This window comes from Chelonia mydas, chromosome 13 (assembly GCF_015237465.2).
Source record: "Chelonia mydas isolate rCheMyd1 chromosome 13, rCheMyd1.pri.v2, whole genome shotgun sequence".
In the NCBI taxonomy this organism is placed as follows: Eukaryota; Metazoa; Chordata; order Testudines; family Cheloniidae; genus Chelonia; species Chelonia mydas.
Window position 1 is genome coordinate 4,766,337 of NC_051253.2, and position 19,448 is coordinate 4,785,784.

General features: G+C 50.9%; 1 protein-coding gene and 1 long non-coding RNA gene across 4 annotated transcripts in view; one reads left to right on the forward strand and one right to left on the reverse strand.

Moving 5' to 3' along the window:
* Positions 1-3,035, reverse strand: part of SAMD10 (sterile alpha motif domain containing 10) — a 37,557-nt gene extending 34,522 nt beyond the window's left edge. Inside the window, exon 1 of one of the 3 annotated variants that reach the window (XR_006285447.1) lies at positions 1,997-3,035. Coding sequence is in view for 1 of the 3 variants with exons in the window: in XM_037915742.2 (XP_037771670.1) it covers positions 1,997-2,087 (91 nt within the window). In the remaining 2 variants the exon portion in view is untranslated. The remainder of the gene's footprint in view (positions 1-1,996) is intronic. The other 2 variants (XR_006285448.1, XM_037915742.2) reach the window with 2 other exon arrangements.
* A 6,639-nt stretch (positions 3,036-9,674) lies between these two features.
* LOC122462725 lies at positions 9,675-13,204 on the forward strand. Its single transcript, XR_006285449.1, has 3 exons — positions 9,675-9,704; positions 11,808-11,816; positions 13,057-13,204. It is a non-coding gene; the product is annotated as an uncharacterized LOC122462725 (long non-coding RNA).
* Positions 13,205-19,448: the final 6,244 nt, after the last annotated feature.

Consider the following 19,448-nt stretch of genomic DNA (forward strand, 5'->3'; position numbering starts at 1 on the left):
CCAATTCATTTCTATTGTCAATGAAGTTACACCATGGACACATTTGGCCCATTAAGTGTATATCAGAGCCTTGGTTTATGCTAATCCCAATATTCCATTAAAGCTTCCATTCCTTTAAAGCTCTCTCATTGAATATTTACATTGTAAATATTATTTTGTTCTTTTAAAATTAATTTACATTAAGAGGCATCAGGTCGATGCCTTTTCCTGCTATTTCATCTGAGGGGGAAGAAAGAAGAGAGGAAAGAAAACAAACTGCACCTGCTTTATTCTGTTTCCTGCACTGAATTCCCGGTTTTGGTTTGAAAATTAAAGCTAGGAGCCAGGTGAAGTGCAAGGAACGATGACAAAAGAGAACGGGACTGTGCCTGTAAGTGAGTGCTCGCTGACATGAGCGCAATCCGGCCCAAAGGTTGATTTAGCTGCAAATTTTGGAAGATTTCCCACCAGGCCAGAACTAGAAGGCACCCAGCGAGTACGCGGGCACGCCAAGTGGAGACAGGCACTACCAGGATGAGTTGCCTGTGCTGGGTTTGAGTGACAGGCTCTTTGTTTAATGTATCTGTATGTATAATATTTCAAAGGCCCTGACAATCAGACAGGAAAATTGGTGTTTCATTCCACCCAGAGCAAGACTACAGAAAATCTAGGCATGGAGGGTTACATGCGGGCAGGCGCTCAGGACCATGGGATTTGCTAGTGCTCAGTATGTGTCAGGATTTAGCCCAGAGGTCTTGTTCCTTCCTTGCCTGAAGTCAATGATTAGGCTGCTGCATTAGGGAGGTCTGATCTAGACTCTGGATCAAAGTCTTTTGAAAGAACAGTGTTCGCCCCCTGGATTTGTGTGGAGTCCTAAATAATGCTCAAAAAGAACAGGAGGACTTGTGGCACCTTAGAGACTAACCAATTTATTTGAGCATAAGCTTTCGTGAGCTACAGCTCACTTCCTCGGCACTTACAGGGACCTTTCATCTGAGGATTTCAAAGCACTTTACAAACATTCCTTTAGCTTCTCAACACGCTGAGAGGGAGGGAAGTATTATTACAGAGGGGTGACTTGTCTTAAGGATGGTCAGCCAGGGTGAGATGCAGAGATGGGGACAGCAGGTGGAAGATGCCCTGGACAAGCCTGACTCCGAGCAGCAAGACGGGCCCAGACAAAGGAGCGCGGATGGTTAGATGAAGCTGCCACATCCCCCTCGGGGCTGTAAAGGGGAGGAGAACTTTTAGCACCTAGGGCGTAGGGCAGCTCCTGGAAATTGCACCGCCTGGATGTGATCGATGCCAGAGTCTGGTGAAAGCACAGCCGGGGGGAGCCAGAGACCACTGTGCATGGAAACCACTCCCCGGGGATGTCCTCTGCGAGCCCTTCCAGCCCAGCACACCGAGCCTAGACAATTGCTTCGCTCATTGTCCTTCTACCCCAAGGCGATTGAAGTCTTTCTCCCCCCGGGTCCGTATCGCTCCAGCGGACACGCTCTTCTCTATCTGACCCCCCCTAGCCCCGAGGGGTCCCGCCCACAACCAAAGCACCCTAACACCTGAGCTAAGCCCCGGCCCCTCCGTCCCTCCCTGGCACTCACGCCCCTGCCCGCCGCAGCCCGCGCTTCCAGCTCCCGCCCCGTCTCATCCTGCCTTTACTCCTCCTCGTTCAGTCTTGCAAACCCAGGAGCGCCCGGAAGGAGCTCAAGACACCTCGCCCCCCCTCCCCGCAGCCTGCTCTGCGGGGGCTCCAGCTGCACAGGGGACCGACCCCTGCAAGGTCTGGAGGCCCAGATAAAGGAGGGGAGGGGGAAAAACACCCCGGGTCGAAAGCTTGCGAACCTCCCCCCACCTGGTGCATCCGGCGGAGGGCCAGCCCCAGCGCCAGCGCCAGCCCGGGCTCTGCCCCCCGCCCGCCCCCCTGCCCCTCGCAAGCGGCGCGTGTGGCTTGGGAAGAGCATCCCCAGCTCGCCCCAAGGTGCCGCCAGCCAGCGCCCGCCCCATCGCTCTTTACCGTCCATCTCGTTCGGGGCGCCGTAGCTCCTTTTCAGAGCCCCGTCTCGGCCTCTCGGGGGGCTGAGCTTGGCTCGAAGGTCGGTGAACATCGGGCGCCCGGCTCCCAGCGGGAGAAGGAGAACCGTGCTGGGGGAGGAGGAGGACCTAGCCCGCTGCCCCGAGCCCAGCCGCGGCCGCCTCCCTCTGGGCGTGTGGGCATCCAGCCGGGCGCCGGCTTCTCTCCCGCCCGCCCCAGGGGGATCCCACTTCGGGCGCTAAGAATCCGCCTGCCCGGCCCCGCTCGCTGCCCGGCCGCCTCGCCTCTGTGTCCCCGGCGTGAGAGCCCCGCTACGCGGCTGGCTGGAGGGAGGGGGCACCGGCGCCGGCATCCCAGCAAGGTCACCAGCCCAGCCCCGCCGGGGCGATGTCCCAGCCGCCTCCTGGCCCCGGCTCCTCGGCCGATCCGGCTCAGGGAGGAGCCTGGGCGAAGGGAGCCAGTCCGTCCTTCAGCGCCCGCTCGCCCCTTTCGGCCGGCGGCGCCGGGTCCGCAGGCAGCCGCCCTCCCCCTGCGCTTGCAAGTCCGTCAACAGCTGGTCGCAGGATCCGGAGAGGTCAGGGGGCCGCCCGGCCGGGTCTCTTCCCCTCGGGCGCCGGGGTTCTCTGCTCCGGGGTCCCCCCGGGCTGGAGGGGATCGGGGGAGCGGTGCAATGGTCACCCCCAGGCCCGCTGCGTCTGGCGGGTCTCCTTTGCGGCTGTGCGCTCCCTTCCCTGGCGCGCTCTGCAGGGCGCTGGTAGGTTTCACTCGGCCACATGTGCCGCCGCCGCGGCTGGTTCAATCCTGGCTCTGAGCTTGATCCGGGCGGACAAGGGAAAGCTGCTCCGTTTCCAGCTGAGCAGCCCCCTCTCGCCTCTCTCGCGCGCCGCTGCCCCCGATTGGCCCCCTCAGGGCAACAGCTGCAAAACCGAGCCCCGGGTATTCTCCGGGCTCCCAGGCATTATTCCCCCGCAGCAGGGAAGAGATACACCCACTTCCCTTCCGCCCACGGTTCCACCTGAGCGGGGAGGCGCCGGTTGGAGGGACAGGACCTTTGTGGTCGCGTCGTGCGAGGGGACGGTCGGACAGGTCATCCGCTAATTTGCATATGATTAGGGAAGCCCGGTCAGTTAACCATCAATGAGTGCTCGGCAAGCGGGGCGGTGCACCATGCGAGGGAGGCAGATAGGAAGATCGAAACAAAATATTTCTTCCCCATCGAGCCTGGGGGTGTGTGTGTGTGAAAACCAATCATCCAGCCGCCTGGTACAAAATAGCATGGCCGTGCAAAACATTGGCAGTTAATCCTCAGATGTGCTGGAAACTAAACCCCCTTCCCTATCAGAAAGCCCATTCTCTTCACGGCACAAAGCCTCTATTCTCTCCCTCCAGATCTAGAAAGATGTACAGGATTTACAGACTTGGAAGTTTCCGCAGTTCCCTGACAAGGTGCTATGAAGTGAAATGAGGAGTGAATAGTTTCTTCTGATCTATGCAACAAAGGAATCCTGCAAGCGGCTGGAAGGGGGGAAATATTTCACAAATGCCTCTATAATAAAAGCAAGAACTGAGTATTTCTGGCATGTAGGTTTCTAGCTTGTACTGTGTTTTCCTGAGTACTCTGAATTCAGCTGCGAACCAGTGACACTGGCACTGCTAAAGCACCGGGATACTGCGAAAACCTGCATCCCACTGCTTTTATTAATATTGATTATAAACCAATCTCATGATGGCATCAGATCCATCCAGATCAATGGGACTTATGCCCATAAGTGTCCAAGGCACTTTTTAAAACGCGATTAGACCCCTCACCACTTTCCAGATTTTGACACGGTGATTAATAAATATGACCTCGTATTAACATTAGCCAGAGATGTCAAACCTGCCCCCCCCAACCCCTAACCGCACCACTCCCAACAGTAATGCTAGACCAGGATCATTCACCAGCTCCAAATCGCACCCGAAGGGGCCACCAACCAGCCCCTACGCTAAGTGTAGTGTGAGGAAACCTGCCGACCCCAGCCCTGATACTAGGCTGAGGCTACCAAGGGGACCCAACCAAAACCCTGACAAAGGTTGACCAACTGTTCCAAACTACAACCCTAGACTGAGGCCAGCGACTGATGCCACATGACCAAGGCAACAATCAGACCTCAGCCCTGTCAGTAGCCTGGAACCACCAGCCATCTCAAACCCTTGCCTGGAGCCACGTGTTCAGCCATACCATAACCTTAGCTTGGAGCCACCGATTGAGCTCAAATGTAACTCTCGACTGGGGAGCCCTACTGGCCCCAGCCCCAGCATGAGGAACAACACCAGTATCAACAGCACCTCCACCACTACCTTGGCCAAATAGCCCCAGCGGCCCCTGCCCTAAACATAGACAGGGACCACAACAGACCCCAACCCTAACCATACTCCACACCCAACCTAGTCTGAGTACAGGCCCCCTGCCAGCCAACCACTGTCCCTAGCCCAGAGAGCCCTACTAGACCCATCCCTAACCCTCCGGTCCGGTCTATAACCTAGGGTCCCCTACTGGCCCCATCCCAAGGACCCGTACCGGCCCCAGCTTTAACCCTTGTCCAGTGAGCCCTGGGGGCCCCAACCCTACCCAAAGAACCTCAACCAGCACCAACCCTGACTTTGGCTTGGGGACCTCTACTGGCCGCACCCTTCACCTCGGACATTGTCCAACCAGGGAGCCCATCTTACAGAGAAAAATGGAGGCACAAGGCAATTTCCATGAGCCACCGTGGCAGCTTTGCCAAGCGGAAATGTTCTGGTTTTCAGAAACGGAACTTTTTTTGTTTTTCAGAAACCATGCAACTGTTATCTACATGCGGGCTCTGAGCCTACAACCACCGACGCACGTGCTTAGCTTCATGTGTAATGTCACTGAAGTCAGTGGGGCTATTCGCGAATGTCAAGTTAAACATGAGTGTAAGTCTTTGCGCGATCAGGGCCTAGGATTTGGGCGGGGAGGGGTTGCCCCGAGTTTCCTATCATCATTCCTACACACAGAGCTGAACTGGAGATTGCAATGTTGGGAGCAGTAGCAAAGGCCATTCTAACCACCTGCCAGGTTAGATGAGGTCCCAATAGCTGCTTGACATCCCATCTACACTAGCACGGTTGCTACCAGCATTCCTTTCCCACTGCGAGTAACGCTGTTGGGGAATATAGGTAAAGAAAGCTTTCTGTAAACATCTCTCCCTCTGTTTAGAGACCCTGTTATCTATTACTTTTTAAATCCCAGTAGTTTAAGGCTCTGTCTGTACACCATGTCCACAATCTTCCAAGAAAACTGTGCTTAAAAAATGGATCTGGGGAGAAAGAAGCTAACGCGATTGGAAAAACGTTTGCAGACCAAGCCCAACTGTGTTTATTACGAAATAAGTGCTTCCCTGTTCTGAATTCATACAGTTCACACTGTTCTAGCAGCAATCAGGGGTCTCGGGGGAAGTTCTAACAAGTTTGTGGGCACAGGGCTTGGAACCCCATTCTATGCAATGCAAACCTAGGGTCCTTTCTTGAATTCCTTGACGTCAGTGGGAGGTCCAGCTGCAGTCCAGGACTGTCTCTGTAGAGCAGCATTTCACTAACCTGTAATTTCATTTTATTTCTCCGCAACATTCCTTATCTAGGAAGCTGCTGAAACGAAGGGCCAGTGTGCAATGCCGAGAAGCAAACAGTTGTTGGAACAAGAGCTCTGCGTGCACACGCTCTGGGCTCTTGTATTATAAACCTAACCCCATTTTAACCCTGGGGTTTATAACCCTGGGGTAGCCAGGTGCCTGCCAGCGGTGAAGTGTCTCATACACTTCCTATATAAAACCGAGTAACTCAACTGTAAGCATTTGCTCTGAGAGGAGAGCGATCAGAGGAAGTCTGACCCTAAAAATACATTTCTCACAGGTGCCAATTCAGAATCAGATAATAACAAATAAATAAAATAATAATAATAATAATAATAATTCTGGACATTGTAAAGTTAGGTGATTTTTTTCAATGGAAGTTTGCTATTTTCAGTCCATTCTCGCACTCCAGTAAAGCAAATGGCTCTGTTTGCTCCAGTGAAATGTCGCAGGCAGTCAGGGCTCAGTTTCTAGGTAAATCCCCTCCTCCATCTTAAAAAGGAAGCAGTGAGCTGATCAAGATATTTTGGATGATTGCTTTCATATTTTCTTCTTCCTCCTCCGGAGTCTCAGCTCCAAGCCACTTCTATTGGGGCAAGGTAATCAGCACTGCCAATCCCAGCATTTCCACAGTCATGAGTCAGAACCTCCAAGATCATGAAATTAAGGGAAAAAAACCACTCCTGATATTTAGGCCAAAGAATAAATCCTGGGTTTGGGTCTGACCCCACTAGCTTCCTGTAACCCCCACTCCCTCTGGCAGGCTCCCAGAGATCCCCATTCCTGCACCCAATCACCCAGAGCCCAAATCCCCTGGCAGGTTCCAAGAGCCCCCACATGATCCCAGTCTCCCCACTTCCCTGGTGGGCTCCAGCAGATGCCCCTGTCTCCAATCTGCAAGGGAGGGGACTTCCTCTGGGCCCTTACTCCCGTGAGCTATCCCTTCCCAGCCTGCAGTGGAGGGTGAGTGCTACCAAGCTTGGAGAGAGGGGCCATTTCTGAACCTCTGCCTTGGCACTGCAAGGCAGCGCAGTGGCTTCTAGCAGGAGAAACGGCAGGTGGCACAAGCAGAATTCCTGTGTTTTATTGAGAGCCCCCCAAAATCAGCTACACAGAGTTGACATTATAGTGTAATTAAGAACAGCCCTGGGGGAAGGAGCCACCCAGAGACTAGCAGGGATGGGGTCAGTATGGTACCTATGCATCTTCATACTTGAGCCTAGTACTGCTAATTCCCTCTCCAGGCACAGCACGGGTGTGTCCCCTGATGTCCCAGACAGGTGCCACCCCAGCTGAGCTATCAGATGAGAGCAGTGGCTCCCAGGACAGGAGTGGGAAGTGAATGGGGTCAGTGGAGCTGGTCAGAAAATGGAATTTCCATTCTGCTGTCAATTCCCCTTTGCAATTTGTTTTGTCCAGAACTGGGATGAAATCTTGGACTATTTCGATTCGATTTCGATTTTGTTTCAGTAATGGCAAACCATTACAACAGAGACCATTGACATGTATGTTAATAGAACAGCATATGCATCGAAAGGAAAGACTCCATTTTTATTTCAAACCTTTTCCATCAAACGTTTCATTGAAATTGACATGTTCCCACAAAATGTTTCGGTTTCAACAAACCTGCATTTTCTGGGGAAACCTGCCAGACCAGTGCTAAGTGACAGTAATTAAGCACAAGCTTTCCTCCCTCCAGCCTAAGCCCTCGGATGCAATCTTAAAGGAGGAAGACGAGATAAAAAGATTTCTGCCGGAAGTTATTTGTATAAGGAGAAAAATGCAGGAACAGAAGTGGATAATTTCACCGTTACTTCACTCACACATTCATTAATGGAAACCTCTCATCAGCCGGAAAAATCATAGCACACGATGGGAATAAATCAAAGAGGCCATTAAGTATATCTAGAATCTAGAGGACATTATTAACCTTCGCCATCAGGATTCAATTCAATACTATGCCAAGGCCCATCAGTGCTAATGAATCAGCCGCATTTGATGTCTCTCCTTTTTATTCCGTTGTACTTAAACAGGGTAGGCCCTGAATTGTGGTTGGGGTGGGGTCCCCTGAAAAGCAACAAATCGTCCTCTGTCTCAGCTTACGATCAGGTCCCATATCCCCCTTGGGGTGCCCTCCTGCCTAACCTGTGATCCCCTCCCTCACCTCTGTGGAAGATTGCACAGCCTCTGGTGATTGTCCTATAGGGACCAGAAAGCCAGAAGGTGGTGTTGGAGAGCTATTTTCCAGGCGGGCAACTAGTGATTTCAGCTGCTGGTGCCAGAGGTGTAGAGGACATAGAATTGGGAATGATTCCAAGGCTGGATGACCAGGGAGGTGGGTAGGTAGGTATGGATATTTTATGAGCATAAAAGGGAGTTAAATTCACTGGAGATTTTAGTCCTTGCCAAAATATTCTCTTAGCTTTATAAATATTCTCAACAGTGAGAATGTTGCATGGAAAGAGTCAGAAAATTGTATTTAAAAACAGTAATCTATACTCAGCACGCTTAAAGGAGGAGGAAAGTTCACCTTTAACTCCAGCTTATAACTGTAGTGGTAGCAGTCTACAGGGCTATGAAAAGCTAATCAGGATTATGTCAAGGCAGCAAAAACAAACACTAGTAAAAAATCCAATTGAATATAAATGACTACTGGTCTCAGTATAGGGATTTTATCCGTTTTCAGGTGTCACTGCAGGCTACAGAAGGGTGACCCCCGTCAGCCATGGCTTTAGCAAAGGGGGAAAAGGTATTTTTGTCAAATACAAATGTGCAGAGAGGCTAGTTTTATTGGGGCTATAGTCTTGCAATATTCGTGCTTCTTCATTCTCCTCCCCAGCATCCTATCTCAGTCCCGTTAAATTATACTGTTGGCTTTGTTCTCCTCGCTTTCATCATCCTCAGGCACCATTGTCAGCTGCAATGCAAAGACAGAGGTGACACAATCCTAGTGGCTTAATGGAAGGACTTTGTAGTGTGTGCTCCCTTGATAATATATCCATGCTGTCTGTTCCTTTGGGAGCTCCAAATGCATCTATCCATGTCTTCATTCATTACTGAGTGTTCCACCTGCTCCTGGAGGTTCTGATCCCATTGGCGGGAGGGCTTCTGTTGTTATTTGTATTATTGTAGTACCTAGGAGGCCTAGTCAGGACCCTCTTGTGCTAGGCGTTGTACACACACACACACACACACCACAAAGACAGTTCCTGCCCAAAAGAGCTCTCAGTTTAAGTGCCCTCAACTCCTGTTGTCTTCATGGTGAGTGGAGAGAGCTTATCAGCTTGTAGAGGATGCTCAGCACTCTGCAGGGGTTTGTCAGCCAAGAAGGGAAGCAGTACCGGAAAACCCGACCCTCTTGGATGGCTGAAGAATCTGGCCTTGAACCTCCTGCGTCACCACTTTTACTACCTCCTACTCCCCCAGGGGTATTATAGAGTCTTGCCGCAAACCACCGCACATCATGGATGAGACCCTGAGAATCGGCACCAGGATGTGAGTGAACTCCATAAGCCCAGTAAAGAGTCCAACAATGGAAACCTCAATGGAAGGGTGAGCTAAGGGCCAGCTGGTCCACTGAAAGTACTGGTGAACTCGCTCACTTTAGCGAGCACTTACGCAAGTGAGTCCCACTGAAGGCAGTGGGTCTACTCACGTGAGTACATGCTCCACAGTTTGCCCTTGAAATGGCAGCATGTAACCCTGTGACACACAGGAGGCCAGAAGCCGACAGCCTTACTCTCAATGACTAGTTCTTTACTCTGCAAGCTGCCCCACTGAGATCAATGTGGCTATGTGCCTATTAAGATAAGGCCCTACAAAGTTACCCAAGAAGGGTTTCTAAGCCCCTAGCTGCTAACCTGCATGAGAAGTATAGTAGTTATATACAATAGTGTGACCTGAAGTTCTCACTCCCTTGCAGGACTGTGATTTGAGTGCTTGCTATCTTTAATTGCGTATGGCATTTGATTTATTATTTACACTGCTTGATTATAAAAGATAGAGGACAGCTTGAATTGATTTGCTGTGCTCTGATTATAACTGCATGGTGTTACGTGATCTGATAAGTGATAGGTACGTACTTGTGAACCACAAACCATCAGCCTGCGATACAGTTATATTACACCCCAAAAAAACTCACACTGAAAGAACATTAGTGAGGCTGCAATGTCCAGCCCTCAAAATTTAAGAAATGCCAGAATTAAGGTTGCCTGTGCAACCTTAATTCAGCCCCCTTGGGCATATGCATTATGATGCAGTCTTTTATTATGTGGTCGCATCTATTTTTAACCACAGGACCCCGCTTCACTCAGTGCACAGGTTGGACTTGCTCTGGGGATGAATCAGGGCTGCAGAGTAAAGGAGAGCATTGTCTGGAGAGCTTGCTCAATTGTTGCAGACCCACATGTAATTCTATATGCAACAACCAGCGGTCCCTTATACATTCTATATTCCCAATCAGTGATTGTTTTGAGTCTATTAATAATATTCCACACCAACTGTCAGCTCCATGTGCTTTACAAATAATTAATGTGAAGGAGCTAAGTATTATTACCCCCGGCTGGGAAGATTTGAGAAATCACCTAACTGCTCTGTGCCTCAGTTTCCCTATCTCTAAAATGGCTTTAAGAAGTCTCCTCTTTCACAGGGATGCTATGAGGGGTAAGCCAAGAATTTCAGAAGTGATTAGTGATTTTGGGTATCCAACTAGAGACACCTTAAAGGGTCTTCCAGAGGGCAGGAACTCAGTGGTTTCTGAAAATCTTTAAGGTATCTCAAGTTCCAAAATCATGGGTCTCTTTTGTGATAAATCTTGGCTTTATTTGGTAAAGTCCTTGGAGATCTCTGGAGGAATGGTGCTGTAGCCATGCTACGTATTATCATTAGCTGGCTGCTGGCAAGAAACTACTGCCCTTTAGCTTTCTCTGGGCTGTCCCTAAAATGGGGATTATTCCCAGGAAGCTGTTAGCTGACATTCACCCAGTTTGCACCATTTCAAAGGATGCAAACTCTTCACAGAGGAAACTTTAGAGACAGGCAATGTTCCCTCTAATTTTTTACATCCATGTGCGGAATGAATTTTGTTACGTGCACCAATATGGAGGTGATTTGTAGCAGGGGTGGGCTGAAGGGTTTGAGGTGTGGGAAGGGGCTCAGGGCTAGGGCAGAGGGTTGGGGTGTGTGGGGGGGTGAGGGCTCTGGCTGGGGGTGCAGCCTCTGGGGTGGGGCCATGGATGATGGGTTCAGAGTATGGAAGGGGGCTCAGGGCTGGGGCAGAGGGTTGGGGTGCGGGGCGGGTGAGGGCTCCAGCTGCGGGCTCTGGGGAGGGGCTGGGATGAGGGATTTGGGGTGCAGGCTGCCCCGGGGCTGCAGCAGGGAGAAAGGATTCCCCACAGCCCTCTCTTGCTGCAGCAGTCCAGGGCCGGGGGAGAGCGCCTCTCCCGGCCGGGGCAGCTCCGGGGCTGAGGCCAGGGGAGAGGCACCTCTCCCCACCGGGGCAGCCCTTTATAGCCTGCTGTGTGGCCGCGCAGCTTAGACAGGATTTATGAGACAGGCCCTGCTAATTGTCTCTGGGATATGGGCAGGCTTAGGCAGAATCAGGTTTTGCAGCCAGGGGTGGTGATGGGTCACTGGTGGTGGGCTGGAGAGCGAGTCTTCCCCGCGTGCGCCCAGCAGCGGTGGCTTCTGTCAGTGCCTCACTCCAGGCATTGTGACCTGGTGCACGGGGTTGTAATGCCATTGAGGTTTGGCCCGGCTATGACGGAGGGGAGGGATGGCTGGGCCAACTATGAGTAGGTGGCTTTGGGACCTGGCACATGGGATCCCAGCGCCACATGACCCTCTGCACTATCTTGCAATGCTCAGGCCAGGTGAGCATGGGGCAGGTTCACGTTCCAGTCTTTGCGCCGGACAATTCCTTTTGTCAATTGCAAAATATGCTTGAAAAGCTGCCACACGTACATGTGAAGGCCGCTGCGGGTGGCGGACATCATCCCTGGCTCTCTTGTTAGCTCTGCCACTGGGCGGAGGGGGAGATTTTCAAAGGCTCCAAATTCTCCCTGAACATTGATAGGAATTAGGCAGCCAGTTACCATTTGTGCCTTTGAAAGTCTCCCCTATGATCGGCAAGTTTTGAGCATCTGTTTCCCATCCTGAAGCAAGCAGATGTGGTAGTTGTATCCTGAGGGAGCCCCTCAGGATTGCTGCATGGGACTACTTAATATTTCAGGAAGTATATTTACCTAATGCAGAGTTGATTTCGCTAAGTAGGACATCCTGTCTGCTGAGGATTCGGCAGCACTGATCAAGTGAGAATAGTTTCCAGACGTGTTAATTTAATAGTTGATGAGGCAGACACAGGATTAAAAACAAGTCCTTTTTTATAGCCCTTTCTCTCACTTTCATAGCTGAAATCTAAGTCATCATCACACTGAGGCTTATAACGCAGCAACACCTAAACAGAGCTAGTTATTTGCAAAGTGCAGGGGCCAATTTCCCCGGATGTGGCTTTGCATTACATTCCGGGCTCTGGGCTTGACATCTCTGTTAGCATGAGACACCTCACTGTAATTTTTCCCCCTCCTGAGTTGCAGCCCAGCCTCCAAGGAGCCACCTGCAGGCTACATCTGTGCTCCGAACTAGGGGTGTGATTCCCTGCTTGCGTGCACAGACTCTGGTAGCTCGAGGAGAGCTAGCATGAGTATACATAGCAAAGCCATGGTAGCATGGGAAGTGGTGGCTTGGCTGAGCTGGGCCGAATGGGTGGGTTTGTAGCTAGACTGCTATTTATAAATACACTAGTTCTCGCCGGGAGAATTAGTACACGAGCTGGGAGTCACTCCCCTGCAGCGAATAGCATAGATGCGGCTTTAATGTTGTGCACAAGTCATAGTGTGTGTGCGAGAGAAACAGAGGGCTGGTCTACACTTGAAACACTGCCTCAGAGCTGTGCGGCTGGAGCGCTTTAGTGAAACCGCTCTACGCCGCCAAGAGAGAGATGGTAGCTATGTTGGCAGGAGAAGCTCTCCCACTGACAGCACTGTCTACACAGGGGGTTAGGTTGGTCTAACTGTCACTTGGTCTACACTACGAGTTTATGTCAGATTTAGCAGCATTAAATCGAATTAACCCTGCACCCGTCCACACAATGAAGCCATTTTTTTCGACATAAAGGGCTCTTAAAACCAATTTCTGTACTCCTCCCCAACGAGGGGATTAGCACAGAAATCGACATCGCTGTTTCAAATTAGGGTTAGTGTGGACGCAATTCGAAGGTATTGGCCTTCGGGAGCTATCCCACAGTGCACCATTGTGACCACTCTGGACAGCACTCTGATCTCGGATGCACTGGTGTAAAGGAAAAGCCCTGGGAATTTTTGAATCTCATATCCTGTTTGGCCAGGTGAGCTCATCAGCACAGGTGACCATGCAGTCCCAGAATCGAAAAAGAGCTCCAGCATGGACCGAACGGTAGGTACTGGATCTGATGGCTGTATAGGGAGAGGAATCCGTGCTATCAGAACTACATTCCAAAAGAGAAAACGCCAAAACATTTCAAAAAATCTCCGAGGCCACGAGGGACAGAGGCTACATCAGGGACACAACACAGTGCCGCATGAAACTTGAGGAGGTCAGACAAGTGTACCAGAAAACAAAAAGAATCAAATGGACCCTCCGGGACAGAGCCCCAGACATGCTGCTTCTACGCTGAGCTGCATGCAATTCTAGGGGGGGCCGCCACTACTACCCCACCCCTGTCCGTGGACTCCGATGATGGGGTACTCTCCACCATGCCTGAGGATTTTGCGGATGGGGAATATGAGGAGGAGGAGGACGAGCTTGAGGAGAGCACACAGCACACCATTCTCCCCGACAGCCAGGATCTTTTTATCACCCTGACTGAAATACCCTCCCAACTCAATGAAGCCGGAGAAGGGACCTCTGGTGAGTGTACCTTTTTAAATATAATACATGTTATAAAAGCAAGCGTTTTTTAATGATTAAGTAGCCCTGAGGACTTGGGATGCATTTGTGGCCAGTACAGCTACTGGAAAAGTCTATTAACGTGTCTGGGGATGGAGTGGAAATCCTCCAGGGACATCTCCATGAAGCTCTCCTGGAAGTACTCTAAAAGCCTTTGCAGAAGGTTTATGGGGAGAGCAGCCTTATTCCGTTCTCCATGGTAGGACACTTTACCACGCCATGCTAGTAGAAAGTAATCTGATATCATTGCATGACAAAGCCTGGCAGCGTATGGTCCCGGTGTTTGCTGATGTTCAAGCAACATCCATTCTTTATCTCTCTGTGTTATCCTCAGGAGAGTGATATCGTTCATGGTAACCTGGTTGAAATACAGGAATTTAATTAAGGGGACATTCAAAGGTGGCCGTTCCTACTGGGCTGTTTGCCTGTGGCTGAAAAGAAATCCTCCCCGCAGTTAGCCACGCGGTTGTGGGGGGGATATTGGCACTGAGCTGTTCGCGTTTGGCGAGCAGGGATCTTCCCTGATACCAGCCATGCGGTGGGGTGAGGGGTAAAGCAATCATCCCAGAGAACTGGGTGGGGGGAAGGGGTTAGTATGATTTCTGCTGCTGCACGTTAACAGGAAAACCGCAGCACTAAATGGCCAACTTAACGTGCTTTGCTTGGTATGGGAGAGGAGGGCGCTGCTGTTATGAAGGTTGCAGAAGCCAAAAGACTATGGCTTACCATGGCGCCTGCAAGCCTAATTCTGTTGCCCGGCCCTGCGTGTGTGATCTCTAACACCAAAGCCGCAGGCACTCAATATAAGATGCAAAATGCAACCTTGTACCAAAATCACATGTGCCACGTAATGTGAATAGTGTTGTTCACCGTGAAAGAGTATAGCCATTGTTCTGTAAAATGTATCTTTTTAAATACTTCACTCCCTTTTTTTCCTCCAGCAGCTTCAAATGTTTCAAGCCTCCCTCCTCCATCCCAAAGGTTATCTCAGATAAGGCGGCGAAAAAAACGCATAAGCGATAAATGTTCTCTGAGCTCATGCAGTCGCCTGGCACTGACACAGCTTAGCAGAATGTGTGGAGGGACACAATAGCAGGGTATAGGAAAGTGGCTGATGGACGTGAGGAGAAGTGGCGGCAGGAAGATCAGAGGAGGCATGAGGCAATGCTGGGGCAACTGCAGGATCAAAGGGACATGCTCCGGCATCTGGTGGAGGTTCATGAATGGCAGCAGGATCACAGACTGCCTCTGCAACCCGTTTAACCGTTCTCCCTCCTCCCCAGGTTCCATAACCTCCTCACCCAGGTGCCCAAGAACGCGGGTGGGGAGGAGGCTCCGGGCACCCAACCATTCCACAAGAAGTTTTAAAGTGGCCTTTTCCTTCCCTCCTACCACACCCCATCTGGGCTACATTGTGAGTTATCTCCCTATTTTTATAATCAATTAATAAAGAATACATGTTTTTTAAAGGATAGTGACGTTATTTTCTTTGCAAGCAAGCTGTGATCGAAGGGGGGAGGGCAGGTGGCTTACAGGGAATTTAGAGGCAACCAAGGGGGCGGGTTTTCATCAAGGAGAAACAAACAGAAGTGTCACACAGTACCCTGGCCAGTCATGAAACTGGTTTTCAAAGCTTCTCTGATGCGCAGCGATTCCTTCTGTGCTCTTCTAACCTCCCTGGTGTCTGGTTATACGTATTCAGCGGTCAGGCAATTTGCCTCAACCTCCCACCCCGCAATAAACGTCTCCCCCTTACTCTCACAGAGATTATGGAGCACACAGCAAGCAACAATAACAATGGGAATATTGGTTTCGCTGAGGTCTGAGCGAGTCAGTAAACTGCACCAGCGACCCTTTAAACATCCAAATGCACACTCTACCACCGTTCTGCACTTGCTCAGCCTATAGTTGAACAGCTCCTTACTACTGTCCAGAGTGCCTGTGTAAGGCTTCATGAGCCAGGGCATTAAGGGGTAGGCTGGGTCCCCAAGGATAACTATAGGCATTTCAACCTCCCCAACAGTTATTTTCTGGTCTGCGAAGGAAATCCCTTCCTGCAGCCATTTAAACAGACCAGAGTTCCTGAAGACACGAGCATCATGAACCGTTTCCGGCCATCCCATGTTGATGTTGGTGAAACGTTCCTTGTGATCCACCAGTGCTTGCAGCACCATTGAAAAGTACCACTTGCGGTTTATGTACTGGCTGCCCTGGTGTTCCGGTCCTAAGATAGGGATATGCGTTCTGTCTATAGCCCCACCACAGTTAGTGAATCCCATTGCAGCAAAGCCATCTAGGATGACCTGCACATTTCCCAGAGTCACTACCTTTGATAGCAACAGCTCAGCGATTGCATTGGCTACTTGCATCACAGCAACCCCCACAGTAAATTTTCCAACTTCAAATTGATTACCAACTGACCGTTAGCTGTCTGGCATTGCACGCTTCCAGAGGGCTATTGCCAATCGCTTGTGAAATGCGAGGGCTGCTCTCACCTTGGTATTCTTGCGCTTCAGGGCAGGGGAAAGCAAGTCACAAAGTTCCACAAAAGTGCCCTTACGCATGTGAAAGTTTCGGAGCCACTGGGAATCATCCCAAACCTGCAACACTATGCGGTCCCACCACTCTGTGCTTATTTCCTGTGCCCAGAATCGGCGTTCCACGGCATGAGCCTGCCCCAGTAATACCATGATCTCCAAATTGCTGGGGACTGTGGTTTTAGAGAAATCTGTGTTCATGTCCTCATCACTGCGCTGCTGTTGCCTCTTTGCCTGGTTTTTTAGGTGCTGGTTCTGCATAAACTGCACGATAATGCGCGAGGTGTTTACAATGGTCATAACTGCTGCGGTGAGCTGAACAGGCTCCACGATTGCTGTGCTATGGCGTCTGCTCGGGCAATCCAGGGAAAAGAGCATGAAATGATTGTCTGCTGTTGCTTTCACGGAGGGAGGGAGGGAGGGTTGCCTGACGACATTTACCCATTTACCCAATTTACGATATTTACGCGACAAATTTTTGGCCCCATCAGGCATTGGGAGCTCAGCCCAGAAGTCCAATGGGCAGCGGGGAGTGCGGGAACTGTGGGATAGCTACCCACAGTGCACCGCTCGGAATGTCGACCCTTGCCATGGTACTGTGGATGCACATCGCCGAATTAATGTGCTTAGTGTGGACGCATGCACTCGACTTTACACAATCTGTTCCCAAAAATCGACTTCTGTAAAATCGGAGTACTTTCACAGTGTAGACGTGACCTCAGGGTGTGGATTCTTCACACCCCTGAGCAACATAGTTATACCTGTATAGGGCTGTAGTGTTGACCAGCCCAGCCTGGGTTTAAGACCTTTCCCCATATATTTATGGGCCTAATTACTCCATAAAATCACTTTGTGTAGACACATTAGTTAATTGCACTCGCAATTGACCAAGGTTGGTTATTTGCATGAACAACCTTGGTAACAACACATATAAATTAAGCATGTAATTGCCACACTCTTCGAGAACCTTCTCCTTGGAGCCCATGGCTACTTGCCACTGACTTCTATACTCCCATTGAAATCAATGGGGAGGTGCTCAGCATCTGCAAGGCTTGGCCATTGGAGGTTTGCCCATGTAAAGAAAACAGTAGGATCTAGACCTTAGTAATTACCCCCACGCTCCAGGAGTCTGTATGTCTACACACCAAAAGCTGGGTAGGGGCTAGCTGACCCGAGCTAGCTTGATTCAGTCAGCAGGAGTAACGACAGCAGTGAAGATGGCTCGCCAGTGCGCTCTGCTCTGAGTACATACCCAGGGTCCACATTGGACTTGTTCTACCTGCGCTGTCCTCACGGCTATAGTTACCCTCTCTAGGCTAGCCCGTGTGCAGACATACCCTTGGAACTATACTCAGGAGATCCTAAACTAACCACCCTGGGACCAACCCCAGATTTGGGGGAGAGAGATAATCACTCATTATCCATTTGCTTTGCAGTGCATGGTACTCTAGTTACATTACTTTCTATACACATGTAGAATTCTGAGTTTCTCTGTCAGATAAAGCGCTAGCCGGCTTTGGAAGCCCGGAGGAAAGGACCAGGGGTTCCCAGAACCTGGTTATAATCCCTCCACTGTTTACAACAGATCTTGCAAAAGATGTTAAGAAAATACCATACGCAGCACCGAGGGCAACAGAGGTCCTAGGGGACAGGCTGGCTTTGCCTGGAAAGGTGTCCTCACTAGCCGTCTCCACGGAGACACTGGGCTACTCATCAGGCTGCTCGCCCCGCTGACAAGCCTGCGACACTGGAGGATTTGTAAAAAACAAGAACTTAATCGGAGATGGAAACAGACCATGCATTGTCCAGAGGAGTGACGGAATAGCCGACCGGCCCTGGCTCCCAACACGCTGGAACAGAATAGCGTGGGCAGAGGCCAGATGAATGCAACCCCGCTAAGCCCACCCCAGCTCCCTCGTCTTGTATTTCTGTTGTCCCGGGAGAAGAGGGCAACTTGGTGGTCCCTTCCCTGTTGTTAATGCTGAAAATAGCCCCGCTCAATGGAAAAAGAAAGGCCTGTGCCAGTCTGGTCCTGTCCTCTGTGGCATTTGATTTTTCAGAGGCTCAGAGGAGGGCTTGTGTGATAAAGGGGCATTGGAAATGTCATCATGTTAATTTCAGTCTGGTGGGAGCAGCCAGAGCATGACTCACGGTCACATGCCTGAAGTTCGACAGCTTGGCTCCCAGCTGCTTTCAGTGTTAACAGCGGCCCATGGAGACTGGGGATCCCAACACACAAGCGGTGCCCCATCTCCGGCCAAGCAGGCAGCTGCTTTGGACGCTGGGATCTGCTCTCCCTATGGCCTCTTTGTTAAAGAGGACAGATGCTTTTTTCAAGAGGGGAGTATTGTAAAGTAGGGCCTTCAATCTCCGTGGACGGTGCCCTCTGTAGCAAAGAGTTTACAGTCTGTCCCATTTTCAACTGTCCCTTGTGCTCCTGGCAAGAAACCAGCGTGGCTCCTTGGTAAGGCCAAGTTTGGACACCCTGACTCTGGGAGTTCCCCATGCCATTGGTGGGTTCAGCTGTTGGCTGCATTTGTGCTGTACACACCCGTTGTACGTCTGTAAGGGAGTTACTGTGACAGTCTGGAAGCATGGTTCTGATGTGCACCTGGCATGGCAGGGGACAGAGAACGATGTTCCAGAAGCAGCAGTGGGATGGGAGAGATGGAGCGTGCCCTGAAAGCCGGAGGAGAGGCATACAGCCTCGGGTGCAGATGGCTCTGTGCCTCAGGCGGGCCCCTTAAGAGCCATGTAGATCTGCAGGGTTTGGCTCCTGCACTACAGAGACACAAACCCCACTCTTCTGCTGGTGAAATTCACATGATATTTGTCCGGATTTGTCCTCCTACGGGTTTTTCAGGACGGCATCCTCGGCGTTAGGACTGCAGGGCTGTACGCGTGGGGGACTGGCAAAATGAGAAGACTCAAGGTACATACAAACAGACTCTAAAGGGGAATGGAGGAAACTCTTGGGAAGCTAGGAATTGAAAAACACATGTGTGACAATTCCCTCCCCGGGGCCACCAGGAACTGGGATACAGCTGAGCCCTCTGTCTCACCAATCTGGATTCCCTATAACACTGTGATGTTGTGACGAGCTGCAAAGCCCTCCAAGTTTGCACTCACACGAACATCCACAGGCAAGGGCCACACCCAGCTGTGTTCATGAATGCTCTGCCAGCCACTGCATGAAGCAACAATAGAGAGGCTTCAGCCAAAATACCCCCAGCTCCGAAGCCTAGGACCTGGTCAAAAGCCTGACCAGCATATATGAGT